The following is a 20625-nucleotide window of genomic DNA, read 5'->3' on the forward strand; positions in this document are numbered from 1 at the left end:
AGAGTCCTCTTCCACTATTTTAAAAATAAATAGATAAATCTGTTTAATTGACTATCTACTACCCTACAAGTGATTGGAGACATTTACATCAGCATAAATGCTACAGTTTCTGGGTACAGGTGTTTGAAACCCCAACCACAGAAAACTCTTTTTATCCTTACCTACAGGAAAACAAAACAACAGTTGAAAAGAATCTCCTTATCTCAGGAAGTAAAACAGGACATGGGAACCAGGGCATACAACTCTGATGGGTTTGGGGTTTTTTAATGAAAACTTTTTTTCCTAATAGTAAGCATTTTTTGCTTAGAGAAGCACCAAACTTCAAATTATTTCTACCACTGGAAAAGGACCATTTGAAATCTTTGCAAGCTTTAGTGCTACCTGATAATGTCAGGGCAGCTCGCAGAATAAACTAAGGGAGTGGAGACAACAAAAAGCTTTACATGTCCTTTTAAGGATTCCTTTGCTACAAGGTACACTTCAGAAGTGTTCTAACTAAATGCAGTAATTAAGAGTTTAGTGAAGGTCTCCACTGATCATCATCACTTACTTTGTAAAACAAACAAACAAACAGACACAAACATTTTAAAAGACCTGTAATCTGGGGGGAGGAGGGACTGGGACATTTCCTCTAGCTTACTAGTGAACAGGGTGACTGTGAACTAAGACAGCTATGAAGTTCTAAAACCAGATTACTTACAGAACTTTGAGTTCTTTCAACCCAGACAAGGCCTTTGGATGGATAAAAGAAAGGTCATTGCCAGCCAGCCGCCTGGAAAAAAATTGCAATAATAATTTCAGTCACAAAATACAGTACACTTCTACAGCCACCTAACAAGGAAAACCACTGCCATAGTCATAATCTTCCAAGTTTGCAACAGTTATTTAAGTCATTGCACCATTTCTAACAGTGAGAATGCAGCCTCGTGGATAGACTTTTGCAAACAAGCTAGGAAAAAACCCCACACCACAGACTGATGAAGAATCTGCTTACGGTACTAGGCGTGGAAAGTGAATTTACCAACTATTAACGTGATCCTCCAGCTTGCAGCATTGCTCTGCTGAAACACATGCTCTGATGCCAATGTGGTTTTAATCTACACAGCAGTTTCCAAAGAAACTATCCAGTCAAGTAAAAATAACTAGATGCCAACAGAGGCAGGGAAAAGTTTCTATGAGAATCTTGAATGTGAAGACAATACTCAGAAGGAGAGGGGACGTTCACAGTGCTGACAGTTGACAGGGTGCCTGCTGACATTACTGAGACAATCTCAGTAATATTTCACTTTTTTGCTCAGCTACTTGGACAAACTTTTCAGGAAAGAAAACTGTTTTGGTAGAGGGAAAAAGGAAATAGGATCCTCATTCGCACTCCCTCAATCTCAAGATGGGAGCAGTTTCAAACATGGACTGCTAGACACTAACACCGAGCAATGGTGAAAACCACCATGATATTAGAAGTAATAAACACAGGAGATGCTGCAGAACACAAAGCACAGAAGCAGAAACTGAGTCTAAAACAGCTGCTTCCAAATATCTTGTTTCTCGTTCCTCCTTCCCCCATTTTTTCTTCAGCCTTTTCCCTCCCCTCTATCCTGACCAGCAGCCCCTGTGTGGTCCCACCTTTGTTGCTCTGGTAATAGTTGTGACAGGAGATATTTTGTGAAGGGTAAAAGACAGTAGCACAGAACACCTGGTAACCCAGAACTGCCAAAAGATGCCAGCATTTCAGCCCAAGAATTTGCTTTCTGATTTGGTTTCACATCCAAGCTGAGCAAAAGCAATGCTGGGGAAGGCTGTGCAGTGAACTCATCTGGTGGAAGTCCCATGTACAACACAGTAAGTTTGAATCATTAAAATAGGCAATGGGCTTTAACAAAGGTTACAGAATATCAAACCCCCACCTCTGCTGATACAGGGCACTGTGAAGTAAGCCAGACACACCAAGAGGAAACCAAACAGGGAAACAAAGGGAATAATGAGGCCATCATCTAAAGCATCAGCTTGCCAGAACACAGCAACATTATTAGGCTTTTATCTTAGTTTCTATTTCTAACTACATAGAAGACATTACCCAAAGCACTTGATGCTTACATAAATCTATTTGCAGGACAACCAACAACTCAATAGAATTCTGTATGATAGAGAGGATACAAGTTAGGGTTATCAAGCCCATCTGTCAAAGGTAGATGGGTTTATTTATAAGTAAGGGAGAAGAGGATGGCTTCTCATGAACAGGAAGGTAACAGCAGCAGCAGATACTATCTGATTTTAGAAAACTATGTTGTTTAAAGTAAATCTGGGCATTAAGTCCTTGTATTCTCACTCACATCCTAATCACCATAGCTACAGCTCTGACACCATTATTACCATGCTTAAATCTCAGCTTCTTCTAGCTTAAAACCACCCCGAACATCTCCTGATTGCTGAGCGAAGTTTTGTCTGCGTGGCTTGTGACTAACCAAACAGCTCTGAAACTGGAAGGAAAATAAAAAGAATCAAAGTATACTTAGTCTTGAAACCCTCTGCCTGCAAACAACCTCAGGATTTCAGAGCTGTGATATGATTTTTCAAATACTTTGAATTTTTAACATGAATGAAAAATTCCAGATGGCAACTAAACATTCCCCTAAAGTTCATTTTCTTGTCAGTAGCTGCCCAAATCAACTCTGTTAAGTGAGGGGGTGAAAGTCAAGGTGGAGGGAGGTTTGCAGTATTTCGTGACTAGTGTTAATCAATTTCCTAAGAAGCTCTCTGTAAACAGACAGAAATACCAATGAAACATGCTGGGTCTCTATACCAGAGAGCAAGTGCCCTGCTAAAGACATTCCTTTTTAAAAGTGTTTAAAACATCAGAATAGAAATCCTTAAATCAAGCAAAATTTAACTTAGGCTGCAGCACCAAATCATTTTGGCAATCAAACAGTGCTGCTGATGGCCTGCTACATGTGCGTCAAGCAGCTCTGGCTGCAGCTCTGCCAAGGTCCCCCAGTAATGGAGCTGGTTTGTGGCTCCTCAGGCATCTGCTGTAACTTCTCCCTCCCCTGTGAAGAGGCTGGGGGTTATGTTTTGGATTTTACAAAGCTCAACTAAATCCAGTTGAATTGCCTCCCCCAGCCTCACTGAGTGTCACTAACGCAACCTACAGAGTGCTGGAGAGAAAATACAGCCGAGCCAGAGCACAGCTTGCGTGACTTCAAATAGCAAGACTTCTCCTACCTCAAGGCAACTCCTGTTTATTCAGCCTTTTTGCAACCAACCAACAGAAGAAAAAAAGACACAAAACCAAACAACAAAACCCTTGCAATTCATTACATTTCCGATTCTCCTCCATCTGGCAACCTTCCAGGAAACAGGATACAACTAGCCAAGTGTGCAAAGGCTTTACTAATCAGATTGCCAAACATACATTTATCATTCCTGTCCCAGCCTTGGGGAGCGGGGCTGCTCCTTAGGAGGCTTCAACTGCAGCTCTCCAGCAGGCAAAGCCCAACCTATCACACATCACTCTCGACACGCTTCCCCCTGCTGTGGCATGCAGCAGTTAGGAGGGTGGGAGGATCTCTCTTTACATAACAAGGTTCATTTTAAAGAGAGGAAAGAAAAATAAAGAGCAGGTAATACAGAACATGTACAATGTATAAATTAACATGTCACTGAAACACAGGATCACAGGAAGTAAGGGGTTGGAAGGGACCTCTGGAGACCACCGAGTCCAACCCCCCCCCCGCCACTTACATTTCCCACATTATGTCCTTTCAGCATGTCTCAAAACCAGCCACATTCAAATAGAATGTTTAAAATAATCAGCAGTTTACAAAGCACTCCTCTTCTGTCTCTCTCCATGCATGGTAAATGAGCTAAGAAAAAAATTACCGCTTTACTAAGCCCCAAACTCCAGCACAACTGAAAGGAAGCTTCATCTTGCAACAAAAGATTCACCAGCCTGGTTAGAATCATCCCATGGTGGGACAACTCCACACGGCTACAAAGCTACCTGAAGGCAACCCCTATAGCTTAACACTCATCTTTCCCTTCATTGTGAGTGAAAACAGCCTCAGAGACCTAGTTTGAAATTCTCTCTGTAGTTACTGAGTCAAGGTGCATCACCATTAGTTAGAGCTCTTACTCCAAAAGGCAGAGGACTGTAAAACAGATTCATCCACTAGCACAGTCAGGACTTAATTTAATAGGCCATTGTAAAGCTCCCTGCTATGCTCCAGGTCACACAAAACTTAATTTGCTCTCTTTTTCTTCTCAGGGTACACAGACACAGTAGGAGGTATCATCTGAAGCAGGGTGTAAACGTGTATCACACCGACCAAGAGTCTCCCTGCTGACTGAGTCACAAGTCCACTTTGTTTGGAAACTCTGCCCAGGACTGCAGGTACCCTCAATCAACCCAAGCAGGTTACACCTTGGAGGCTTCCACAGCAGTTTTAATGTGTGACCACATTAGGAATCACTCCTCTAGACTGGCAATATCCTTGTAACTGCTTGGTACTGAAAACTGTAGTTCTCTATTTTCACTTAAAAAAATTAAGATGAACATTGACTGTTACAATAGGACAAAATTTCTGCAAATTTGGACAAATTCATAGACAAAACAATTTTCAGCACAGCAGAGCAACAGAGTAGGGCATATGGAGGACGAAATATTTCTCCTATCCTGTTATATGTAGGTGTGCAAAACCCTCTAATCATTATTTTAAGTGACACAGGAAATGATCTCCAGATGCAGAAGATACCTTGTTATTATTACAGAAATTGGGATACAATCTGGCTGGGGAATAATCTTCCATAGTTTCTCATTCCTGAAGTACACAGCAAGCATAGCTTCCTGCCCTTAAACTCTTCTGAAACCAGCAAAAACTGTTTACTCTCTTCTGGGAAATTAAACTTCTGCAATTATGACTCTGGCAACCTGCATGTTAACCAAGCCAAGTTAATCACTGCTGTCACTCCAAAATCAGGGAGGATGTCCCAAGGATACATTTTTGTCTGTAACAATTAAAACCATCACTCTCATTTTGACAGGATGCAATACAAACTTCTTGGAAACCTCTCTGCTTGCCTTGAATCCCAGATGGTGGTGAACCTCAGGTTACTTGAGTGAAGAATTAGGTCTATTCTTCTCAAGATTTTGTGCACACATACCAAGTGGTTTCACTGTGGGTTTTTTTGCTTTTGTCTTGGTTGCATTCTGGGATCTTCCTAACCTTTCCTGCCCATCTTGTCTCTGATAACAGTCCCTTGGCTTCCCTTCCATCTATCAACTGTAAACTTAATCCCTCACTAACAATTCAAAAAGAATCATAGAATCAATAAGGTTGGAAAAGACCTCAAAGATCATCAAGTCCAACCTGTCACCTAACACCATAGCTTCAAGTGCCACGTCAAATCCCTTTTTGAACACCTCCAGGGACAAGGACTCCACCACCTCCTGGGGCAGCCCACACCAATGGCCAATCTCTCTTTCTGGGAAGAACTTCTGCCTAACACCCAGCGTAAACCTCCTCTGGTGCAGTTTGAGACTGTGCCCTCTTGTTCTGCTGCTGGTTGCTTGGGAGAAGTGACCAACCCCCACCTGGCTACAACCTCCCTTCAGGTAGTTGTAGAGAGCAATGAGGTCTCCCCCGAGCCTCCTCTTCTCCAGGCTAAACAACCCCAGCTCCCTCAGCCTATCCTCACAGGGCTGTGCTCCAGACGTCTCCCCAGCCTCGCTGCCCTTCTCTGGACACATTCAAGAGTCTCAATAGTGCCACAGCTTGCAGGCCTGCCAGGTTACAATAAATCACTCTATTTACTCTTTTTATTTCTACGTTAGCTGCTTTTTCCTGGTAAAATACAGGAGTGCTAATTCAAGATCTAGTGAAGGCTGAGCCTTCCACAGCCCTTGTAGACCATTCATCACCGCCTCTCTGCCCACTCAACATCTCCTTTTAGCTCTCCAACTTTTACCTATTTTTGTGCCATTTGAAAACATTCCATTGCTTCCCCACTTGCATTTTTGCCATGTCTTCAGTTTGTTGCTGTCTTACATCAAACTATTCTGCCATCTCTACATGGGTTCTTTGCGCTTCCCATACAAACTTGAATTTTGCTTCACATTCTCCTCCCACAGAAGTAACCTCTGAAAAGCCTTATGGCCATTTGCTGGCTATTATGGGTTACATTTTCTCATACTTAAGAAAAGAAGCTTCATGTTGAACTTCTTCTCCAGAAAGGCAGTCGCACTTTGGAAGAAAATTCTATTTTCCTAACAGAAATACTTGTGTGCTACCATTTATTCACCGAGGTTTGCAGCCTTACATAAGGGAAAGAGCCATTTGGAGGAACCAAGCAGGGACATGCTGCTTCCACAGAGCAGAAATGCCCTGCCTGGCATGGGCCCAGGCCTGTGCAGAGAGCTCCAGCCCATGCAGGGCAGCTGCAGAAGTGGAGAGCTAGTAAAATGGAAGCCATAAAGTAGGACTGAACTTTGCCTTGCTTATCTCTGACCAGCAAACAGCCCCTCTGGGACTATGCCAGCTGTAGCCTGCTGCACAGCTGTGAAGCCAATCAATAACCTATAGATCACTCCCAGCTCTTCCACCCCACTTTAGCATAACTAAATGGACATTTTCTTTTGCTGCTGCTAATGGAAAATGTGTTTGCCCCCTTCTCTTCTTGCAACAGCTTCAGTACTACACAACCTCAACTGCTATTTCTAAAACCATGTGTAAGCCAAGACTGAGAAATGCAAGCCCAGAACTACAACCAGCTCTGAATGCATCCACTCCATCCAGCCCAGCAGACACTTCTCAACCTCAACCTTGCCCTTCCAGCCACTGCAGCTTTCTCAAGCTTATACTGAACTTCAAGGCAATAGCATCTTTCCAAAAGAAGTCTAAACTGAGTGATGAAAAGAAGTCCAAAGCCTATCCTTAAGTTAGATTGCCAGCAAGAATCACCAACACACACCAGAAGACAAAATAGGACTCTGTGATATTGGTTTCTATGGACACACAAAGAATATTTATAATTGTATCATTTTCTTGTTAACAGGGAAAATAAATGATGAAGGATTTTAAAGAAAGCAAGCATTCCCTTCCATGCAAAATATGCTCCATCATTCAATTTGCAAACACTCTCTGTACTGGGCAAGGCCTCCTTGAAGTAGAGCCCATAAGTTACAACACATGTGCATGGAAGTAAATACACATGACCTAAACAATGTGAAAATGGATTGAATCTGTGTACATTTGGCAATTAACTACCCGTTTTCTAATCATCTCAGATATATGATGGATAAATCAAAAGATACCAAAAGATACAACCACCCAAGAGGAGGGGAGAAAAGGAGGTAAAAGAATTACTTCATTCTAATATCTAAAGGGATCCTACAGGAAGACTAGAGAGGGACTTTTCACAGCAATAGGACAAAGGGTAATGGTTTGAAGCTGAGGGACAATAGGTCTAGACTGGATCTTAAGAAGCTCTTCAGTGTGAGGATGGTGGGACTCTGGAATAGGCTGCCCAAGGAGGTTGTGGATGCCTCCTTGTTCAAGGCCAGGTTGGATGAAGCCTTGAGTCTGGTTGCAAGGTGTCCCTGCCCACGGCTGGGAGGTTGGAGTAGATGATCTCTAAGGTCCCTTCCAACCTAAGGCACACTATGATTTTATGATTAATTCCCCACCACGTCTTCTTATGGAAACATACACTGTCATGTGATGACACGCAAAATGACAGAGCACTCAGCTCACACTCAGAGTATAGAGATAATGCCTTTACCTCCAACATACAGTATTTAGTTCCTCTGCTTTTCTGTTTGACTGTCTAGGGTTCTTGCAGAGCTACATGTGACTCTTCTTGAGACTCAAACCTGGAACTGGCTACCTGCTCGCTTCCACACCAACATTCCAGCTCCTAAAACCTGAAGGAGGTGGTGGACTGCACTGTGCAAGCACAGTTTGGGGAACTCTACCTGGAGAGATGCAGCCTGAGAACTTCTCAGGTTACCCCTCAGCCTCCAGAAGTTTCTTATCTGGTTTATAGTTCAGACAGCCCCAGCCCAGCAGCTCAGGTAGCATAACAAATTCAGGCTTGTAAGACGGGTCTTGAAGCGTAACACCACAAAGTTCAGCCTCCAGGCCATCGAGCTGAGCCAGCTTCTGTGTGCATGCACAAGGCACAAAAATGCTGAGCACCGAAACTCCAAGACAATAGATAAGGCAAAAGTTTTATTTCCCTCTAAAAGTACTTGCAGCACAACCACCAGTCTTGGGATCCTTATACACAACCATGCCAACTTCTGAAATTAAGATGTGGAAACAGAAACTGGGAAGCAACTTCCTGATTTTCTAAATCCAATGGAATTTACTCAACCTACAAGCATCTGACCCCAAAACTAGGGAAAGTATGCAACTGTTAAGCATAGCAAGAACCATCTAAGCTACAGAAATGTTATTCTTGTACCAGCAGGACTGGAACTCAGCCAGAATCAAACTGATTTAAGCACTCACACAGATAAGAAAACATTAATTAAACACAGGTTGGCCAGCGTGTTTTTAAACACCGTTTAGCATCTAGTGCAGACCAAGATGATGTTTAAAAGTATCTTAGCTGACTGTGGTTAGCTCTACTTGGGAGTCTTTGCCTAGAGGTTTGTCTTGACTAGAATTTGAAGGTGCATGTTACAACATGCCAACACACTTTCTACAGCTCCAGCACACATAAGGCAGCAAACATTTCTAATGTATGCTAGCTGGTCAAGTCAGAGCTTAGGCTCTCAACTTGCTACCACATGTGAAATCTACACCTTGCATTTTCTTCATCAGAACTTTACCTCTTGGAATTCAAGCTGGAGCAACTGAGGAAATTACCTCCTCCAGCTGTTCAAATAATGGGAGCTGGCAGATGAAGAGCACTCATAGGCTTCCTACCCAGTGTCAGCTGGCTGCTTCTGAAATACCAACAGAAGAGGTCTACAATGTCTGTCTTTATAACAAAGCAGCTGAAGAGAGCTCTTTGCTTTAGAATAGCATAGAGTAGCATAGACCAGACCAGAATAGAAGAGACCAGACCAGGTTGGAAAAGACCTTTGAGATCATCAAGTCAAATCTATCACCCAACACTATCTAATCAACTAAACCATGGCACCAAGCACCCCATCCAGTCTCTTCCTAAACACCTCCAGTGATGGTGACTCCACCACCTCCCTGGGCAGCCCATTCCAATGGCCAATCACTCTCTCTATGAAGAACTTCTTCCTAACATCCAGCCTAAACCTTCCTGGCACAGCATAAGACTGTGTCCTCAGTCTCTGCTGGTGGGGTTGTATGGACAGATGGGGTGTGTTAGCATCCTAAATCATCCCAACTGGTTTCATAAAAGGATGTTTACAGCCTCAGTTATCACATGTCAGGTAACTTAAGGCATCAGGACAGCTTTTCTCATGAAGATTCATCCTTACCCTTTCTACTCAAGAGAAGTCCTTTGGACCCAGCTTCCAACCACAAATGCTAGGACTACTCACGTTTATGAAAGGGACGGGAATTGCACCATGTGGTCACATACCACCTCGAAAACACTACTTTAAAAAACAAAAAACTTCCTTCCACCAAGTGGACCATAGCCAGGTGAGGAAAGACACTGCATCCCAAACCAACAGCTCACCCTTGGTGGCCCTGGCCGAACTCCAAGACATGCCGTATTCATAAAATCAAAGTAATAAAAAGAGACAGACACTCCCCCTCCTTCCCCAAGGATAATACAATTGGTGCTGATGCAGAAATCAGAAGGAAGGGGACCATCTAAATTACACAGTGAAATAGATATTACAAAAGCAAGCAGCTGTGACATTTCAGCCAGGTGGTCATCTTCAGCTGCAGTCAAAAGGAAAAATAACTCTTAGACATTTCCCTTGCAGATACTTCCTGATTACAACCTTATGGCAAAGCCACCTCATTTTCACTGGCAGGATGCATTTTAATTATTCCTTATGTTCTTCAAATATCCTTTGTCAATTAAAAGCCATGTTCAGAGACTCTGGCTGAGGGGGAAGAGAAGGATTTGTGATATTTAAGCACTATCTCCTAAGCGCTGTAATCAGCATGGATATAATTAAACAGTCAAATTCTCAGCTGTATCATTTCTTGGCTTGCCTCTTGCTATTTATACATCTCTCAAAAAGCAGATCACCACTGTCTTTCAGGGAAAAAAAGAAAAGTTTTGTTGATCTAAATATATTTTTATCACTTCATTCCCCTAACCATTTTCACCAGCCATTAAATAAAAACCTTAATAAAGTTTTGCCCTTGACTAATAAAAACCCATATATACATATGAAGGCAGTGTCACAGAAGAGAGACTGTTTCATGAACAAAAACCAGAAACACAACAGACCCTAACAACAGATCTTGGCATCAGCCCACATCTGGAAGGTAATCCAGCACTGCTCTCTCTTGGTGCTTTCAGAAGGGATTATTTTCCTTGCAGTATTACTGTGTGTGGTATGTTCTTCTGAACCTCAACAGTCAGAGAACAGACAACATCTCCCCTTAATCATTGTTGCAGGAAGTCAGAGCCCTGTCCCAAAGCTGACTAGGTGGGCTGTAACTGATGGTCCTCTTTGGACCACCACAGGCAACCTACAGACACCACAGCTTGCTGTCCTCTGCCTCCCTAACACCTTTCCCGTGGCCTGCCAGCCAGCCAAAACCTTGGCACCTAAACCTTACCCATTGGTGCAGGGCCAGTAAGATGACAACATTTTAAAGGATTAAGAGTGGAAACCAAAACAAGGTTAGGAGGTCATTAAGCCAAGGAGACTTTTGCTTTATTCAAGTGGCTCAAGTTTCTGAAGGGAGACTGAAAAATGGGCAAAGAAGGAAAAACAACATTTTGATTTGCTTTCCTTGATGAGGAAACCTCTTTAATTAAGCCAGCAGATCATTCACAAACACAGTGAATGGAAATCACAGAGTTAAAATCCTTCACACCGCTTCAGGTAACTTTCAACGTTAGAAAGCACTGCAACTTTCTGTAAGAACATCAAAACACAACACACAGCCTGCCTCTTCCAGTTAAACATTCACACTGGCAAATGGTTTCTGCTTTCTAAAAACTCTGCATCATCTAACTATATTTCCCTCTGCTATAAATACACGAAGGTGTGGTTAGAAAACTGTGGCCAAGTTCTTCAAGGCTTTTCAGTTTCCATATCATGTTCAGGGCTGCAGCATATTTACATTAACATTTTCTGGAGAATACACTTCATTAACTGCTGTGGCAAAACCCTTGGTGGTCTGCTCCTCGCTGACTCTGGCAATTGCCATTTCAATCATGTGCAATTACTTCCAGATGGGTATCAGTTACACAGAGATGGAGAATTTTTATAACATTTATAAATAGTGCAGGAATCCTACAGACATATGATAAGTGTGCTATGCAGTGACACACACGATGAGGCTGTGAGCAGGGGCACGTGGAGCACATAGCCCAACAGGCAGATTCTGCCCACAGACAAGCTGGGACCCCTTCGCTTGCACCCACGAATAATAATTATCTCAAAGGTATGAATACTCAGATTAAACCTGCAAATGTGATACATTGCAAGGGAGTTAGCTCCCTAAATGCTGCCATTTAGCATCATGTCAGATGCCTCCTTCCCCTGGCCCCAACTGCCACTGCAGCCAGCCATCGGTCTCCCATCTGCGTCAGACCTGCCGGTCTCGTGCGGCTGTCTCGGGTGACCCAGCATGAGATGCAGAGAGCGAAGCACCCAGGTCACCTCCTTTTTGGTGACACAGGAGGCACCTTGTAATCCAGCAGCCAGCTTTCTCAATCTGGTACACTGCTTCCTTCAATTTTATTCACTAGTGTTCATTTTAGGATTCAGAAAATGCTCCTCTGAAGTCTCTCCACAGTCTCAAATAATTCACTGCAGTAAGGAAATGCCAACCCCCATTTTATACAGCTCCCACTGCCTTTTTCTAATCCCAACCCCTTCATAGCTGCACGGTGCAAGACTCAGTTGCCTACATAACACATCTAATTGCCTCCCATTTACATTCAATTAAATTCTGTGATACTGTTTTGCAATATTAATTAACTCAGTCAGTGACTAATCTCCTGAAGTGTTTGACAAACGGCAGGGTTAAAGCATGGTATAGAGAGAAAGGGGACTGAGGCTGTCAGGCACCAGAAATAGTGTGGCCAGCAGGAGCAGGGAAGTCATTGTGCCCCTGTACTCAGCACTGGTTAGGCCATACCTTGAGTCCTGTGTCCAGTTCTGGGCTTCTCATTTTAAGCATGACATTGAGACTCTTGAATGTGTCCGGAGAAGGGCAATGAGGCTGGGGAGAGGCCTCAAGCACAAGCCCTACAATGAGAGGCTAAAAAGGAGCTGGAGAAGAGGAGGCTCAGGGGAGACCTTATTGCTGTGTACAACTACCTGAAGGGAGACTGTAGCCAGGAGGAGGTTGGTCTCTTCTCCCAGGCAACCAGCACCAGAACAAGAGGACACAGTCTCAAACTGTGCCAGGGGAAGGTTAGGCTTGAGGGGAGGAGAAAGTTCTTCACAGAAAGAGTTGTTGGCTGTTGGCATGTGCTGCCCAGGGAGGTGGTGGAGCCACTGTCCCTGGAGGTGTTCAAGAGGGGATTGAGGGCACTTAGTGCCATGGTTTAGTAGTCAGGAGGTGCTGGGTGACAGGCTGCACTTGATGATCTTTGAGGTCTTTTCCAACCTTACTGATTCCATGATCCTAAGAACTACCAGGGTCCATGTTGGCATGGGTACAGTCCCATCAGTTTGTGGGATTTTCATTTGCTTTAGACATGCAATTGTTGGGAAAAATTCTAGATGGAAAAGTCATTTCTAGCACTGATGGCAACACCACTTTGCATTAAGTCTGTCTCTTTTTCTTTGGTATGGGGATCCACACCCAGGTTTCTGTGCTGAAAAAGCAACTTTGCTAGTGCCTAACAGCCAAATTTTCTATTTGTTCAACTATAAATAAAAGCCAGGAATAAAGTTTGAAAATCATTTTAGGGTGGAGAGCAAAAGTTGTGGTTGTAGAGTGGGAATTAAGACCGTTTGGTTTTTTTTAATGTCCACAAACAGCAAAAATAAAGACTCAAAACTTTCCATACCCTGTCCCAGAGAGAAAAAGGAATGGGCAGAATGAAGGAATGTGAGCTGGAGCAAGGCAACCTGGAGATGACTTGTGCACAGATGATCATAATCACATCTTTAATGCAAAGAAAAACCTTCCTCATTTCACTGCTGGTGGGCACAGCCACAGTCTCTGCAAACGGGCTTCAAATTCAAAGCAGATTGCTGCTGTGAACCACTGCTAACAACTCACAGGTCTTGGTTTTCGACTCAGAAGCACTGTACAGATACTGTCTACTTATGGCTCTGTTTTCCTGTCTTTCTGCATCATGACAACTGTTGAATTGGAGAGAACTGTCCTTTTTAATCTTTCTGGAGATTCTCCTACCCCTGCAGCTCTAGGAGGCAACCTGACCATAAAATGAAAATTGTGGGGTTTTTAGTCAGGAATTATGACAGACCTGAAAATGTTCAAATATGTGGCATCACTACTGTAAAGTTGCTGGGATTGGGGAGTGTGGTTTTTGTTTTGTTGGGTTGGGTTTTTTCCCCCAGAAGCTTCTTTAAAATATCAAGTAAGCATGCTAGGCAAGACTTAAAGGTTCTGGATGTTCACATCAAATTCTGAGCTTAAAGCCAGCCTTTTATTTATTTAAACTGAAATGCTGGCATTTAGGGGGACAATGAGGGACGTGTAGCAAATGGCTCTCAGGCAATAAGCTCAACAGATGATGGCTGAAGGCTCTGCCTTTTCTCTTTACCTTCTGACACACCCCAGGGTTTATGGAAGTTACACAATATGCACACCCACCAGTTAGGTTTTATTGCTTAATTACTTATAGGGGGGGAAGAATGAAGTCTCCCACAATCATCTGAAGTTGGGAAAGCAGAACTGTTTGGAGGAGTTGGGGTTGTTTTCAACTTTAAGTGTCAAATAGGGCTACAAAGAATTTTGGGGAAAGAAAGCTGGACTACAAATATAGCCTAACAAAACACATAGCAGCATGTTTTATAAAGCATATAGAAGGATCTTGACAGGCTTGAGAAGTGGGCCAGTGACAACTGCATGAGGTTCAGCAAGTCGAAGTGCAAGGTCCTGCACCATCTGGATTGGGACAATCCCAAGCACAAATCCAGGTTGGGTGCAGAGTGGGTTGAGAGTAGCTCTGAAGAAAGAGATTTGGGTGTATTGAGCCATGAGAGGCTCCCCATGAGCCAGCAGTGTGCTCATGCAGCCCAGAAGGCAGCCATGTCCTAGGCTGCATCAAGAGGGGTGTGGCCAGCAGGGCCAGAGAGGGCACTCTGTCCCTTTACTCTGTTCTGCTGAGATCCCTCCTTGAATACTGCAACCACTTCTGGTGTCCCCAGCATAAGAAGGACACAGAGCTGTTGGCGCGAGTCCAGAGGGGCCCACAAAGATGATCCAAAGGCTGGAGTACCTCTGCTATGAGGACAGGCTGAGGGAGCTAGGGTTATTCAGTCTAGAAGACTCTAAGGGGACCTTAGATCTGCCTTCCAATACCTGCAGAGATCCTGCAAGAAGGCTGGAGAAGGACTTTTCATAGCAATAGGACAAGGAGGAATGATTTGAAGCTGAGGAGGGTAGGTCTAGACTGGATCTTAGAAAGAAGTTCTTTAGTATGAGGATGGTGAGACTCTGGAATAGCTTGCCCAGGGAGGTTGTGGATGCCTCCTCCCTGGGGGTATCAAGGCCAGGATGGATGAGGCCTTGAACAGCTGAGTATAGTTGAGAGATGTCCCTGTCCACAGCATGGAGATTGGGGTAAATGACCTCTGAGGTTCCTTCCAACCTAAGCCATCCTACAATTCTCTGACATAGGTGATGCTGGCTTAGATATATTCTGAGCTAAGCAAGCCTTCCCAGGCTTCTCAGTTTTTAACTTATTTTTCAAGTGGACTACAAATGAGAGAGAGCCTTTCTGAAATGGTGCTCATTACGCACACGCACAACCTGAAATCCTGGTAAAGCTCTCTTCCTTCATGAGGTATGCTCAATGACATTGCAAATTTAAGCAATACCAAAAGTCCATGGGGATAAACCAGTCCCTGTTAAGCATGAAACAAGATATCACACACAACTCATCTGACATAAATAAGCTCAACTGTGCTTCAGAATTGTACTGACCCGAGTCAAAACTACTTAAGAACCAGGGCAAATGGAGTTATTTAAGTGTATTAGTAATGGTAGATCCTCCATTATCAGGTTGTAAGGAAGACCAAAATTTTAAGGAGAGGTAGAAGACCTTACTAAACCAAGAAGTATAGCTGGGGTGCAAGGAAACCAGAGTTTTCAGGAATGCAAACCCTTCTTCAGGAGCAAATGATCCATCTGTTATCAGTTTCTCAGTATCTGTGTTCCAGTGAGCTACAGTGATCATATCAATTAGAGCAGATAACCAGCATAAAAAGGGCTTGGACTTTATCAGCAGTTTTACTGCAGGGTTAATTTACCCTGATGCCCTCTATAAATGGCTTTCATTCTTTCCTTCAGTTTCCTCATCTGTAAAGTCAGAGGAATGCTTCCTTACTTCCTAAGGGTTTGCCTGTCTTGGGAAATGAGCTCTTCTTCCCATAAGGTGAATTTATTGAAACAATCTCTCTCAGTTCCAGTCTAGACAAAGTCACAAATAGGAACAGCCTTACTTGGATTTTAGATGCTGTCTGGTGTGAGAAATGCTAACACTGACATGGAAAATGCAAAAGAAGCAAAGCAAATTGCAGTGGCTTTGTCTTATCTCTTGCTTATTACTGGAAGTTCTCAATGCTTTCTGGCAAGGGTTGAACAATTGCCCTCTATTTGTAAGTGTGGGAAGGGAAGTGTCAGGAGGACAGAGCAAGGATCTTCTCAGTGATGCCCAATGATAGGCCAAGGGGCAATGGATGCAAGCTGGAGCAGAGGAGGTTCCACGGGAACATAAGGAAAAACTTTTTTCCCTGTGAGGGTAACAAAGCCCTGAAACAGGCTGCCCAGAGAGGTTGTGGAGTCTCCTTCACTGGAGACATTCAAAACCTGCCTGGATGCATTCCTGTGTGACCTGCTCTGGCAGGGGGGGTTGGACTTGATCTTTTGTGATCCCTTCCAGCCCCTAACACTGTGATTGTCTGTGATTCCGTGATAAGGAAACTGAAGCACGCAGAAGTCTCTTGACACACAACACTAAAGTAGTAACTGAAAGTCAAACCTTCTCCCCGTTTAGTGACTCTGAAACCCATTCTAATCCAGGGCTATGCTGTGAAAGGATGCTTCAACTTTGTAAAGGCATCTCAGTTAAGACTTCAGAGTCCAGCAAAACATTGGGCTAAGCTGAACCCTAACAACCTTAGGTGTTCAAGAGGGGATTGGACATGGCACTTGGTGCCATGGTCTAGCAGTCACACAAGGTCATGGGTGACAGGTTGGACTTGATGATCTTTGAGGTGTTTTCCAACCCTGTTGATTCTATGATTCTAAGAAAATTCAAGTATAAAGTGCAAGTATCACCTAAGTAAAACCTTTAAAAAAAGAAAAAGGCCAGAGAAACTAAGACCAAGAAACTCTGTAGTACAGAACATGAATTTCTGATGCAGGTCAGGATGACCTTGTGACCATTTGCAAACTACAGAGGCAAAGGGAGCAAGCAGCTCAGTAAATGAAACACCACACATTTTATGGAACTTATGCAAGAGCTATACTGTAGCTCCCCTGGAAACAATGGCAGTTCCATACCTCCTCTGCTATCTCTGGATAACGTTATAATTGGTGTGTGTCATCACTCTAGCCATGATTAAAATAATTACCCTAGAAAGTCCCTTGTAAGTAGCATTTATTGTTCCAGTTTCCAAACATGTACAGGATTTCTTCTTTCTTTGTTTTTCTTTTAAAGTGTAATTGCTATCTGTGTTCACAGCTCAACCCAACACTGTTTCCCCACCCACCTTCCATTTTACATAGTCATCTGATGTTGGAGCAAAACTTTTAATGGGTGTGCAATACTTACAGCTCTTCCAAGTAGGGGAAGTTCTTGAATGCATCCTCTGGTAGCCTTGTGATGTTATTCATGCTGATATCTCTGCAGAAGGAAAAAAAAAACAAACCAAGACATTTATTAATAAACAAGAAGGGATTTTTACACTTCAGGGAAAAAAAAAAACAAAGGAGAAAAAGAAAGCCTAATCTGCTTGGGCCACACCTTGAGTCCTGGGTCCAGTTCTGGGCCCCTCAGTTTAGGAAAGATGTTGAGTTGCTGGAATGTGTCCAGAGAAGGGCAACAAAGCTGGTGAGGGGTTTGGAACATAAGCCCTATGAGGAGAGGCTGAGGGAGCTGGGGTTGCTTAGCCTGGAAAAGAGGAGGCTCAGGGGAGACCTTATTGTTGCCTACAACTACCTGAAGGGAGGTTGTAGTCAGGTGGGGGATGGTCTCTTCTCCCAGGCAACTACCAACAGAGCAAGAGGACACAGTCTCAAGCTGTGCCAGGGGAGGTTTAGGCTGGATGTTAGGAAGAAGTTCTTCCCAGACAGAGAGAGTGCCCATTGGAATGGGCTGCTCAGGGAGGTGGTGGAGTCACCATCACTGAAGGTGTCTAGGAAGAGACTGGATGGGGTGCTTGATGCCAGGGTTTAGTTGATAAGAGGGTGTTGGATGATAGGTTGGACTCGATGATCTCAAAGGTCTTTTCCAACCTGGTTAATTCTATTCTATTCTAAATCAGATGGTATGATAACAGCAAAAGAAAACAACCTAGCATCACCTATTGATACCTCTTTCTAGAAATTTGCATGCTGCACTCTCAAAGCACAACCATCTGAGAATCCAGCAGCAAAGACCTGCATATAATGGGAAGTTGATAACAATCTTTACTGACACCTCCAAGCAAAAGAATAAAAAAAAAGTCATTAAAAAAAATCACAGTGAAACTCCAGGGTGTAGCCCCACACATGTATGGAAAAGGCTCTACAGCACTGTTATCCCCAGTATTCAATTTTGCCAACTTAGACATGCATGCTATTTTAACACAGATGATTAAGACCGCTTGAAAACCACAACATATGCAAAAATTATTTAAAGAAAGAAAAGATTGTGACCACCCACCAAGCAAATTTTCATCCCACAATGTCTTTAAAAACCAAAGAATACATGCATTGGGACTTAATAAAGAGCTTCTGGCAAATACAGGCTTCTGGAACAACTGACGAGAATAGCAGCAACATGTCTTAGCTCTACCACAGTCAGTTCCCCCCCCCACCTACAAAACCCTATAGAAGTCCTCCAGGTAATAGTTTCAAGCAGATTTCATTCTCAGTCTGTGAGCAGAGACAGGCTGGCAGCAAGTGCTTACATGATAGGTATGCAGAACTGTTCAGCTTTTCTCTTTCCAAAGGAGCAGTGAGTGGCAAAGTGGTGCCATGGCCTCAGTTCACACTTACATAACCATCACAGACAATCCACTCCTGAAGCTGGCTCTTACTCAGTGTGAGCAAAAGTAGCACAAAAATAATTCAGTTTGATAATGAAACCAATAACTGCCTAACAGTTCATGACATAACTCACACTCTTACTTTCTACTTGGTTACTGCTTCCCCCTCACCCCATCAACGCAATTTGATGAGCAATTCAGTGTGGCTCATTTGTATAGTCCTCCCAGCTTCCTTCTGCTTGATGTCTTCCACACATTCTCTAGGATCTATGTGCCACCTTCACACATATTTGAGGTAAAAAGAAAGCAAACAAACCCAAACCATTCTTTTAATCTCACCAACAGTCAGCAAGTACCACTCAAGCTCCTACATGAAGACCTGAAGGGCTGGTATAACTGCATACAGGACAGCAGATTTTGTTTGCCATCTAATAAGGTTGACCTTGGAATGAAGTATCAGCCCTTGCCTACTGCTGGGGCAGAATTTCTTAGCCCATCCACAACCACCACTGTTTTTCAAACAGCTGCTTCAACTGGAATACCACTTCTGATGATGAGGCAGAGAAAGGCCTATGTAGAATCTTCCTGCTACACCTGAAAGGCACAAATCCCTGAAGAACTATTTTGTAGCAGCAAAACCAACCTTCTTGAGAAAGTTTTGTGTTCAGGGTGTCTTCCATGGCTCCCACCCAGGACAGGACTAGGTGTTGGCCTTAGGAAGTTCAGAATGAGATCCCTAAGGGGAGCAAGAAACGTGCAGAGGGGATGATGCTGCTTGTGAGGAAATGGTGTGGTGGGACATTTGTGCCTTTTTTCATGCTATGACAAAACAAATGCCATGCTAGTGCCTTATAACCTCCCAAAAACGTTGCAGCAGCTAATTAAGCCACTTTCTGCAAGAGTGCCCATGGTATTCTTTCAGCTGCCAGACCATAATGTCTAACACAGCTCATTTTAAAAAGTTTCTTTCTTTATACTGACAACAGAATGCACTAAAAATCCCACTGGGGGGGTGGTGGGGGTGTATTTTTTTTTCCTTACAGCAGTTGGTAATGTCAACTGATGTCAGTGAATTTGAGATGAACAAGTAGCTGGCAACTGGACTGCTGCGCTGACCAAACAGCACAGGCCCCCCCCCCAGCCATCACTGACAGGAACACTGCTCTCACATCTGATCTAGATGTAACTGTTTCTTTAAGCTAAATGTTTACTAAATAGCAGGCCAAAGCTTCATTCCTCATACCCCAGCGTGAACCAAGAGAGTTATTCTTCAGCAGCTGTTATGAGTATGCTAACTTAACTCAAGAGCAATGGAGAGCAAAATGAAGTTCAGCACATACAAATCAAGTCCAGTTGTGAAAAGAAGACCAAGAAAATCCACTACAGCACAACAGACTCCTTGATTGAGCTCCAGAAGGAGCTGAACTGGGGATGATTTATGTCTGAACTCCACAGCCCACGTGCTTGAAGAGGTGCTTTGTGTCCCAGCAGCAGCCTGGGTACCATGAGATGCTGCAGTTGCCGTGGGGGACATTTTTCTTCTTGTGCAGGAAAATAAATAAGAGTATCAGATACATGAACTGTCAGCTGTCTGCTCCACAGGAGACTGCAACCTTTATTCTCCCTACACCCCATACACATTTTTCAAATTGTCATGAATGCAAGTGTTTCACACATTCAGGCTAGCCCTCTCCTTTCCAGAGGGCTACATATCCCCTTCCAGTATCAACTGGGAAGCACTTACAAATAAAGCAGAAGAGTAAGAAAGGAGTGGAGACCCTACATGAATCCTAAGCAATACTAACCTGTGTGAGAAACCCATAACTCTCTCAAATGGTTATCCAGGTGATGTAAAGCCCTGTTATTACAAAAACCATATTAAAGGGGGTAGTAAAAATAATGGAAACTCTGTAGACATACAGCAGGGCTGACATCCAAAACTGACATAATTTTGGCTTTTGAAATTTCAGCTTTGTTAATTTCAGCATCTGAAATTAGCAGAGAATGGGTTTTGCCTGTAGCTCCAAGCGTTGGCATCCACAGTTTTAATATGCTCTCTCCAGAAACCTCGAAATGGACACGACAGCTCTCAAAGGGAAAAACTGAGGGCCAGC

General features: G+C 43.5%; 1 protein-coding gene across 1 annotated transcript in view; it reads right to left on the reverse strand.

Annotated features, from left to right (window-relative positions):
- Positions 1 to 20625, reverse strand: part of LGR4 (leucine rich repeat containing G protein-coupled receptor 4) — an 86016-nt gene that overhangs the window by 31275 nt on the left and 34116 nt on the right. The window contains exons 2-3 of the mRNA XM_068147823.1: positions 17095 to 17166; positions 701 to 772 (exon numbers count right to left, since the gene is read on the reverse strand). Coding sequence (XP_068003924.1) covers positions 701 to 772; positions 17095 to 17166 — 144 coding nt within the window. The remainder of the gene's footprint in view (positions 1 to 700; positions 773 to 17094; positions 17167 to 20625) is intronic.

This window comes from Melanerpes formicivorus, unplaced genomic scaffold (genome assembly GCF_026170545.1).
Source record: "Melanerpes formicivorus ecotype bairdi unplaced genomic scaffold, bMelFor1.0.p_v2 SCAF_16, whole genome shotgun sequence".
In the NCBI taxonomy this organism is placed as follows: Eukaryota; Metazoa; Chordata; class Aves; order Piciformes; family Picidae; genus Melanerpes; species Melanerpes formicivorus.